The sequence below is a fragment of the Danio rerio genome, chromosome 13, assembly GCF_049306965.1.
Source record: "Danio rerio strain Tuebingen ecotype United States chromosome 13, GRCz12tu, whole genome shotgun sequence".
NCBI lineage: Eukaryota > Metazoa > Chordata > Actinopteri > Cypriniformes > Danionidae > Danio > Danio rerio.
In genome coordinates, this window is record NC_133188.1 from 34514962 (window position 1) to 34525952 (window position 10991).

A 10991-nucleotide genomic window follows, 5' to 3' on the forward strand; every position below is an offset into this window, starting at 1 on the left:
TATGACATTATGGAATGATTAGCCAATTATGCAAAATCCAATTGCTTAAATTGGACAAAAATGGAATCGTCAATTCAAATGTTGTTATTCTGACAATTCAATGCATTTTTATACTTTCTACTATATTATAAATTGATTTAAAAATATCATAAGGACTTAAAGTATTATTTTATGGAAATTTGTAAATATTACTAATAATATTTAATATTACAACTTTTAATATTTTTATTTCCATCTACAGAACAAACATTATATTAAAAATCCATTTGCATTATGAACCTCATGCATCCATTTTGGTCAAGACTACTGTTGGCCTTGGTGATCTTTTAGTGAAATGTTGTCTTTGCCACTTCACTGGGATATTTCATTAAAATGCCTAGCAACACTTAGACTTTCTCTCTTGTCTTTGTCGTAAAATGACTGATGAGAAAATTCTTCCATTTACAACAAGTAAATATCACAAGCTGTTGCTACAGCAATCAAACCTGAACATAAAAGTTCAATACGCCAACACATGGCTTCACATAGCATTCAAGTCCAAGGTGTCTATATTCTTTCCAGTGACTCACATCATAATTAATTTCACGATTTCATGCTGAAGTGAAATCCAAGTATGAAGAAAACATGATGGAATTAATAAAAAAAAGAATAAAAAGAATAAATCATTAATGTTTTTTACTTTATAAGGATTATGGGGGGATTATAAATTAATAATGGAACTCAAATTCAGTGACAACAAGTGAAATTTATATGATGCATAGGATTGTGATTTTAAACGACGTTAACGGGGTTTCAGCAGGTCTTCTATCTATCTCATGTCAATTCACTTCACCTCCAATAATAGACTTAAAAAGATTTCGATCAAAGCAGAACGTGCATATATTCAATAAGTCATGGCATTAATTGTTTAAAAAATGTATATCTTACAGAAATATCTAAACATTTGCTTGATGAAGACAGCTGATTTATTAATTTTATTGCATTTCTTTTTATAAATTATATCATTTTGCTTCTTACATTGTAAATTAAGATATATATATATAAAGCTACAAACGTTGCAATTTCTTGCCTGAAAGCTTTAAACTCTCTTATTACGCTCATTTATTCATGAAAACTATTGCTATTTTATGCTATTTTAATGCTATTTTACATTTGTTATTTTAATTTCTATACCAGAATTCTTACCAAACAGAGCTATTTAAGTCATCTGGTGAAATTGTATTCATATCCTGATATATATTGATAAAAAACAAAGCATTGCAATGTCCTGTTATTCCAATATCATGGAAAACACATACATAAAAGAAAAAATCAAGCTCGAAAATGACATTTTTTCCCTATTAGTGTAAAAACTAAAGTGAATATTAATTGATATCTTGCCATGAAGGGTGGACACAAAAAACTGTGATGAGTCTTGGTGGTCTTGCATCCCAGATTATTGTTGAAGTTAATACGCAAATAAAGGGCCAAATCCCTTGTCTCTGAGAGTCTTTGCACACTTCTTAGCAGTCAGAGAAAGAATAGCTTTTTAAAAAAGGCCAAACAAAGGCAAGTCTTAGCAACTTCTCCTGAGAATGAAGTGCGCATTAGTTGTCGGGATTCAACACAAACTTCTTTTCCACTTCACTATTATTGTCACCCCTATAATCCATTTTCAAGGAGGACGCTGTGAGCTTCTCCATGTAATGGTGTTTTGTTATGTACAGCAACCTAAACCCGCTTTTCACAAGTCCTGCTCTTTTTATACCAGTCACTCAAACAATGGCTCTATTTACGCCTGCTCTCAACCCAAAAGCGTGACTGCAGACTGCAGAACAGAGGTCTGATCCGAGCATGTCTTTACAGAAGCATCACGCTCTGTCTGTGAAGACTGCACTTTTGGTACATTAAAAGCTCTGATCTAAAGCCTTCTGGCAACGTGCAATAAAAGCATCTGTGTAGCACATAAAGCCCCTTGTGGTCTCCCGAAATGTCTTCAAAGGGGGGGAAGTTTTAATTAATAAGCCGTTAGATTTAATAGGGGGAAAAGATCCAGGCAACATGCAGAGATTTGTGCGTGCAGAAATGTTCATCCCCCCCATGTGAAGTCACATTATCGCGCACACACATACACACAGATTGATTAGCAAGGTCTGTTTGTGTTTGGGGGGGGCAATGTTTGCAGTGTTTGGCAAAGATGAGCACTTGTGGTGGCTCTGCCTATGAGGGTGAGCAAGGGCGAGTCTGACAGACCAGGGGGGCGGGGAAGAAAAAGGTTGGGAAAAAAAGAGAGAGAACACAACAAGTTCTCTTTTTTTGAATGAATGAATGAAGCAGACGGAGGACTTGTTTTTCGGGTTTGTGGCGGTGATGGTACTGTGGGGTTCTGATTTTTTGCGCCGCTTATTTTCCATGCATATTTTTTATGCTTTCTCAATCGCATTCTCCCGGGCGGCACACACCTATATTGCGTGTTCACCTTTCAGGAGGGCCAAATATGTACAGTAACTAGGATGACACATCTGTAGCACTGCCCTCTTTGGCGCCCGCGTGCCAGCATGGGACTCGGTTGCCGCAAGCTGCAGGAACACCAATCCGTTCATGCGAAGGGTAAGAACAAGCTTTCCTCATGACTTCGGCAACTTGGATCGATTTAACCATTGCCGTTTATAGCAGAATAGGAATTTATGGATGATAGGAGCTTGTTCTCGAACCTGTAAATCATCTATGCTGGCTCCAGCTGTGGCTTGTAGGGTCTGTAACATCTGGAGTGTCAAATGCATGAAAAAAGCTCCAGGAAGCTGTGGCTTTGTGAGCGTGTATTTTTGGAGCAGGCTGTGAGGAGTGGAGCTGCTGCTGCTGCTGGTGGTGAGGTAGTGTTGCGTGAATGTGAGGGCCTGTAATTTTGCCTGAGCAATGCTGAAAGGTGTTCGTATGCTCTCTGATCTGAGACTGACACTTTAACCCTTTCCTCGCTCTCTTTTAAGTTTGTTTTTGGATGACTGTGATGGTGATAATTCAGCGAATTCTTTGTGGTAGTCTGTTACGATTATGTCTGTAAATATAATACATCTCATGATTCTATAATAATGATCCTCAAGCAGGGGATACTTTCATGGGGTACTTAGCTGGGATTTTCTTCTGAATGGGCACTAGTAAAGACAGGTTTGTTTAATCTAAAGAACATGATTTACTTTAGGACTAGAAATAAAGGAAATATTGAGGTTTTCACAAAACAGTTTTAAAATAACTGCTTTAAATAAAATGATGTATGATAAAATAATCTGTCATTTTGTTGGTTGTAGAATATATTTAAGCATATACAGTATGAGTCAATGTTGACGTCTTATTTTGGTGTGTGCATCAAAATAAATTCATAAAAGTGGTTTTATATGCAACACATAATAAATGCAAGTAAAGTGTCGATTTTAGTGTTTCAGATAACTTGTATATGGGTAAAATAATGTTTCATGATGTTACAAATAATGTTGTCATTCAGTTTATGACATATTTTACGTACAAAACAGCATACTTATTCTTCTAACCTGTATTAACAAAAATATCTAAAATTGTTATATTGTGTATTTAAATATGTATAAGTAGTATAATACAATTGCACAAAGTTTATTATATTTTAAATGATTCATCATTTCTTGCTCACAGATGGGCAAAACCTAGTGGTTTGAAGGACAGCAGTAATGTATAGATTCCTAATATCAATGAATTCTGGCACTGCGATCCTTACATGGAGTTATTTTAGTATGTCATCAAATAATATTTGTTCTAAACCGACAATTCAGTATATAAGCAGTTGTTATGTCGAATGACATTTTAGTCAATGTCTTCTGTAAATCATGGTAAACTAAAATATATGGTAATTGTTGCCAACCCACATTGTACAGATTTAGCTTAGTAAGCTGTCTTTTTAAAAATATCATTATAGTAAATAAGGCTGCACTACTTTGAACAAAAACACAGTAAAAACAGTATACCATCGTGAAATATTGATGTAAATACAGTGTAAATATTACTGTATTTTTGCTGTAAAAATTTCATTTAAAATCCAGAATACGAAAAATACAATAAATAGACCTCACAGCATCTGAATGCAATTGTATATATTATATGCACCTATATGTATATACATACAGTTTTATGTCAGAATTCAGAATTATTAGCCCCCATGTTTATTTTATCCCTAATTTCTGTTTAGCTGAGATTTGTTTTTACACATTTTTAAACATAATAGTTTTAATAACTCATTTCTAATAACTGATTTATTTTATCTTTGCCATGATGACAGTAAATAATATTTGACTATTTCAAGACACTTCTATACAGCTTAAAGTTACATTAAAAGGCTTAACTAGTTTAATTAGGTTAACTAGGGGGGTTAGGGTAATTAGGCAAGTTATTGTATATTGATGGTTTGTTCTGTAGATTATCAAGAAAAAAAATAGCTTAAAGGGGCTACTAATTTTGACCTTAAAATGTTTTTTTATTATTAAAAACTGCTTTTATTCTAGCTAAAATGAAACAAATAAAACTTTCTCCAAAAGAAAAAATATTTTCAAACATACTGTGAAAAATTCATTGCTCTGTTAAACATCATTTGGTAAATAATTAAAAAAGAAAAGAAAATGTGTGTGTGTGTGTGGGGGGGGGGGGGTGCGCTTGTCTTTATGTGTGCATTTATGTGTTTCCTTTTGCATTATGGTATTATTAACAGGTTGATACATTATAGCCCTTTTTCCCATGCTGTAGTTTTTTGATTTAGTATCGCTTCTCTGGGTCTTGCCACACAGGACGAGCTACAGTAATGGCTGTCAGAATATAAGGAAACCACTGGGGGTCAGTTGATTTTATGACAGTGGGATTCATGAGGGCCCATCAGGAGAGCAGAGACTTACCACATTAGCAATAATAAGAACCAGAGAAAACAGCCCCACAAAGAGACAAACATCCAAACCTACAGGATTGATAAGAGCTTCCAAATGGCAGTTGTTCTGAGAATAATGGATCTGTGGCAAAAATTTTGAGTTTTAACATAATCAAATTGTTCTAAAAATATTATTGCAACATAATTGACACATTGTGCTAGCGATTAGAGGTTAGTTATATTTTTCCTAACAAAGTGATCTTGATGAAGACAAGGTTTTGTTTGTGGCCTTTTTAACATGACTGTTTTATTTTGAATGTTTTAAATTGAGATTGTGTTTTTGCGCAAAGACGTTCAGGTAAAACACTGCAACTAGAAAAAAGAAGATTTGTCAAGACAGACTTGAAACGGCTTGACATGCATTTGTTTAAAACAATTTGAAATCAGTCTGAAATTTGAAGCAACATAAATCTTGTGTAGTTTGAATAACTATGTAAAACAAAGTCTTTTTAGATGCTTGCTAAGATTTGCTAAGGCTTTCTGTCTGTCTGTGTGAAAGTTATATACAGTAGGTCAAAGATGTTCCATGTTAAAAGTAAGTACTGTATTACCTTTTTTCAAATAACTTTTGTGAAAATAAAATATCAATATATGGAGAAAATAAACCCACACACACACACACACACACACACACACACTTAAGCCCTCGCAATAGCCGGGAGAGCTCACGCTGAGAGGAGCAAAAAAAAAAAACAACTAAAAAAAAGAAGCACTTCTCCGACGGTCCCTTACTGAGAGCTCTGCTCCGCGCAAGCTCTCCCGGCTAAACAAGGGAGCTGTGGTCGTAATGTAAAGCAAAAGAAAAGAAAAAGACAGCTGTCAAACATAATTAGCTTTGTCTTTTTGTAGGAAACACACTTTAGATCTTTTCTAGAGTAAGAGGTTTTTGAGTTATTGCCGCTATAACTGAATGTGTCAGGAATATCGAAAACAAAACCAACTTAACCGATTATGATTAATACTGAACCAATATCGAATTTTCCGCGTCAGCATCACGGTGCACTGAAAAAACAATTAATTTTGACACCCCTAATAATATATATATATATATATATATATATATATATATATATATATATATATATATATATGTATATATATATATATATATATATATATATTTTATGTATTTATTTATTTATGTGAGCTTTTAAATATAAACTAATATCCAGTACATGATCATACTAAATTAAATGAAAAAACTTGTGAGATGAAAAATGGTGGCAAAGTATAAAGATAAAAAATGATCATTAATAAATATTTTATGACAATTTGAAGTTTTGTTAGTTATTCCTATCTTTTATGGATGGATGGAAGGACAGACAGGTGGATAGATAGATGGATAATTGAAACTATATTAACAATCGATGCATATTTATTTGAAAAACCTAAACTAATCTGTTAAGCAAATATAAAACACATAATAATAATAATAATTATTGTTATTGGCAGTCATGGTGGCGCAGTGGGTAGCACGATTGCCTCACAGCAAGAAGGTCGCTGGTTCGAGCCCTGGCTGGGTCAGTTGGCATTTCATTTGTGGAGTTTGCATGTTCTCCCTGTGTTGCAAAGACAAGCACTTATAGGTGAATTAATTAAGCTAAATTGGCCGGAGTGTAATGAATGTATTACTATTATTATTATTATTTGTTAGTTTTTCTCATCTTTGGTGTCTGATTTCTCATTTAGTTAAAATGCAGGCTTTCCCCTCTAAAGGAAAGTTTGTCTGCACAGTGCTGGATTGAAAATAAAGATCTTCATCAGAAAGCCTCAGGCCCGTGGAGCTGGATGCTCTCCCAGTCTAACGCTGGCCAAACCGCACACTGCGCCTCAGGCTTCGCTCTGCCTCCTGTCTCTCTCTGATACATGAGAGAAGAAGACACACTGCAGCCACCGAAAACCTGCTGACTGAGCGCCTACTGGGTGATTTCATACAAGGTGTAAACACATAACACTGTGTTTTTTAAAGGCATATTTGTTACTTGTTTGACAAGTAAAAAAAAACTGTAAATTTGTAGAGCCCACAGACAAATAAAACTGAAATTTGAACCAATATTGCTAATAAAAACTTAAAATCAATATCCAATCATTTTTAGTATTCAGGGTTTCACCCATTAAAGGCTAGAGTAAATAAAGATTATTTATTTGTTTGTTAATTTGATCTGAACTTTTCTGTAAAAATGTCCTTTCCCTTTTGTAAAATTCCCTGATTTGTGTGACACTGCTAATGGTGCAGTGAGAAAAATGTGGCTTGCTTTAGTGTAAAAACTCTTCAAGAGATGAAATTCCAAAGTGCATGTTTTATCTCGAACAATGCATCATGTATATAAGGGTGGGCTGCAAGGCAAGAAACTGTTTGGTTCTTTCTACGAGTGGAATGCTAAACATGCACGTCACTTTTCAGTCCTTCATTTGATAACCAGTCCATATCCATGACCTTCCCATGGAAATATGCTGAATGTCATAGTAAAATCATTGTTCGGGATATGCACACTATGTGGATGTGAGCAGTTAAACCCAGCTTTGGGAAGCAGATAAGGGATGGCAAGGCCATCTAAAATCCTGAGAATTCAAAATTACCCAACATTAGAGTGTGTTGTGAATGTGGAATGATTATTTCTGACCTTGAATTTGGCCTTGCAGGAGTACAAAATTAACATTTGTCTGCTGGAGCCTCAGGAGACTTGAGAATTGCGTGCAAAATCTAAGGCTTTATACCTGCAACACATAAAAACACATCACTATTTTAGTGGTTATTGAGGTTACACTGAATGCACAAGTGAAAATGAAGATATACACTCGCAATTCACTCATTCAATCACATTTTTAAAACTTTTAATAATATTTAACAAAAGTAAATAAAACGATAGCCATGTAAATTAATAGGTTGTAATTCACAAGGGAAATATAATATATAATTATTATGTTTGTAAATATAAATTTGTATTTAAATACATATACAGTTGTCTATGCATATACTGTATAGCTTAGATTTATTAGTCATAGGAAAAATGAATTAAAATGTTTAACGTACTCTCCCCGCCCACCGATTTGTGTAACATTTACGTCATTTAATATTTCATACATATCACAGATTATTATGAACACATTGTCGGACAAAAACTCACTTGGTGATGGCGAATGCAGCTCAGCCTACATTTCAAGGTGCTGGGGCAAAATGTCCCGTTTGAGTTTCTGTAGTTAAGCGTTATCAAATTACAAATATTCAAAATAAACTGAGGGAGGATGTGATAACAGACTGTATTCAACAGTTCAGTGAATAAGACGTTAATATTCTGCCATACTATAGACGTAATATTGCCAGTTTGTGCTCGATTTAGCCAAAGAAATACCTTTAAACCACACCACACATTCGGTTGAATCAAGCAGTAAGAATGATTGATTTCCTCGTTCAACAGTTACCGCCACCTAGTGGCAGTTAAAAGAATACGTTCATAGTAATAAAAATAAATAAATAACCAAATTAATTGTAAAATGGATAATCACCAAATTCGAAATGTTTGTCATTATGTACTTGCTTTTGTATATAAAGCATATATATATATATATATATATATATATATATATATATATATATATATATATATATATATATATATATATATATATATATATATATGCTTTATACACAAAAGCAAGTAAATTTTTACAATTTTACAATTAATTTGGTTTATATATATATATATATATATATATATATATATATATATATATATATATATATATATATATATATATATATATATATATATGTATATATATATATATATATATATATATATATATATATATATATATATATATATATATATATATATATATATATAGTGATATTGATAATACACCAACATATTTACCATAACATATTTTTTATTAGTTTGGCCTGCAGTGTGCTCAAAAGCAGAAAGCGGGGACAAAAACAAGTATATGCTCAGCAGGCAGAGTGAATTTGTGTATATTTTTGTTAGTGAAATATTATGGAGCAGGAGCCGTGCTTGGAAACTTATATAATTTTCACCACTCGCCGCTCAAAGTTCAGAACTGTCACTCGGGGAAGCTCAGCAGAATGTGTGATGTCATAAACAGAATTCTGTTTTGGAACACAGAAGCTGCCGTTGTAATTCTAAACTGCTGTTGGTGTTTGAGGAGTCTAGCGATTGAGAGCTACTTTTATAACTTGACGATTTCATTTTTGGCCATTAGCGTTTACGATGGCGCTGTTCAGCAGTTTTAAAAAACTTTTTGACTGTCTTATCCCTTTCCGGCATCGAAGGGAAACACAGCACTGTGCAGCTCAAGAACTGGCGGCAGTGAATAAAAGTTCAGAGAGTGGGGCCTTCACTGCAAATCCCAACAAGTGCAGGAAGAAACGCCACAAAGGGGGTAAAAATGGCGAGGTAAAAACCCTGCAGACTTCTGCCAGACCCTCTGTCTTAAAGCCCATTAAGGGAAAACTTGCAAAGCTTCCCAGTGGCTCTGGAGACTTCATCCTTCCAGCTGCTCGCTTCAAGCCCCTGCCGCCAGTGAAAAGGCCACAAATGTGTCCTGTGCAAGGACCTGAGCAACAGTTTGCGCTGCCTGGGTGTCCTCTCTATGTGGACCAGCCCAATCTGCTGACTGCTCCTCCACATCCTGTTCCTGCACCAAAGGAGCTGTTCTCCCACCAATTCACCTCAGTGCATCCTCTGAGGCCCATTCCTGTGCAAGAACTTGAGCATGAGTTTGTCTTGCCAGGGTGTCCTAATCAAGTGGGTCCTCCCAAACAGCTGGCTGTGCTTCCAGGTTATGTTCCTGAACCAGATGAGCTGTTCTGCACAGTCTGTCCCATTCCTCCTCCTTGTGCATCGCCAGTGTTTTCTCTCAGCTCAATGTCTTCAATTTCTGTCGCGGCTGCATCTGCTTTAAACCTCATGCTTTCTGACACTGAAGATGAGGAATGCGAGTTTGTAGAGAACGTTCAGATCTTCTACAAGCCCGAAAGACCCAGACTGACGAGACAGACTCTTGCCTGGGAGGAGGAGGAGGTGCTGGATGATGAATCGTGCACGAGTGAAGTGTTTGAGGACCTCAGTGAAGCTGTGGACTCGAGTCCCCATGCCTCTTTGCACTGCAAGACTCCTTTTGATGGTCGCGAGAGCCATCTCAGTGGGAATGTCATGGAGGAACCAAAGAACAGGCGAAAAGCACAGATGGTTCTGTTCACCTGGGCAGAGGAGAAGGTGAAGGAAAAGGTGGAGAGGAAACTCAAGAAGGAGAGGGAGAGAAGAGAAAGACAGCTGCTGTATCACCGTTACAGAAATGATCCTAAACTGAAGCACCTGTGGATCAACAAACACCACCAGAACTACATCTGATGGTGATGCTGCTCATCGTCCCTCCCCAAAATATCCCACTTACCCTTTACCCACTGCACAATCCTGCCTGTAAATAAACACTGTGCAATGGCTGAAAGATCTGTGTCTCTTCTTGTTTTTTTTTTCATAAAGCATCATTCAAAAGCATAATATAAAAATAAAACACATAATTGTTTTAATCTTGTTCTAAATGCAGAAGCAGGACGTAAATGATTAATCAAAGTTCACATCTTTTAAAATTTATAATATGTGTAAATGGAAACAAACTGTTTTCTTGGTCTAAATACAGCAGGTTAAGCAAAGTGAAACATGTTCTGCTTGGTTCTTCAAATACTTTCTTCCCTCATTTTAGCACTTAAATTTAATATAGTATTAATTCAATTAATTAATGACTGTCTATGTATTTAAAATTGGATTAAAATGTTGTAATCAAGGGTGACACGGTGGCTTAGTGGTTAGCACTATCACTTCACAGCAAGAAGGTGACTGGTACAAATCACGGCTAGGTCAGTTGGCTTTTCTGTGTGGAGTTTGCATGTTCTCCTTGTGTTTGTGTGGGTTCCCTTCGGGAGCTCCGATTTCCAACGTAGTCCAAAGACATGAGCTATAAGTGAATTGAATAAACGAAATTGCCCGTAGTGTATGTGTGTGTGTGTGTGTGTGTGTGTGTGTGTGTGTGTGTGTGTGTGTGTGTGTGT

The 10991-nt window shown here is 35.5% G+C and overlaps 1 protein-coding gene and 1 long non-coding RNA gene across 9 annotated transcripts in view; one reads left to right on the forward strand and one right to left on the reverse strand.

Annotated features, from left to right (window-relative positions):
* The window catches only part of LOC137487413 (uncharacterized), a 31645-nt gene extending 23221 nt beyond the window's left edge, over nucleotides 1–8424 (reverse strand). For all 6 annotated transcript variants that reach the window (XR_012388800.1, XR_011005978.2, XR_012388796.1 and 3 more), the window contains exons 1-2: nucleotides 8047–8424; nucleotides 7543–7636 (exon numbers count right to left, since the gene is read on the reverse strand). This is a non-coding gene — a long non-coding RNA (uncharacterized lncRNA). The remainder of the gene's footprint in view (nucleotides 1–7542; nucleotides 7637–8046) is intronic.
* Nucleotides 1–10991, forward strand: part of arhgap22a (Rho GTPase activating protein 22a) — a 47991-nt gene that overhangs the window by 18769 nt on the left and 18231 nt on the right. Inside the window, exon 1 of one of the 3 annotated variants that reach the window (XM_073920141.1) lies at nucleotides 2098–2589. The exons of the other annotated variants lie outside the window; for them this stretch is intronic. Coding sequence (XP_073776242.1) covers nucleotides 2538–2589 — 52 coding nt within the window. The 5' untranslated portion in view covers nucleotides 2098–2537. Of the gene's footprint in view, nucleotides 1–2097; nucleotides 2590–10991 lie in introns of those variants that run through there. 3 annotated transcript variants of the gene reach the window in all.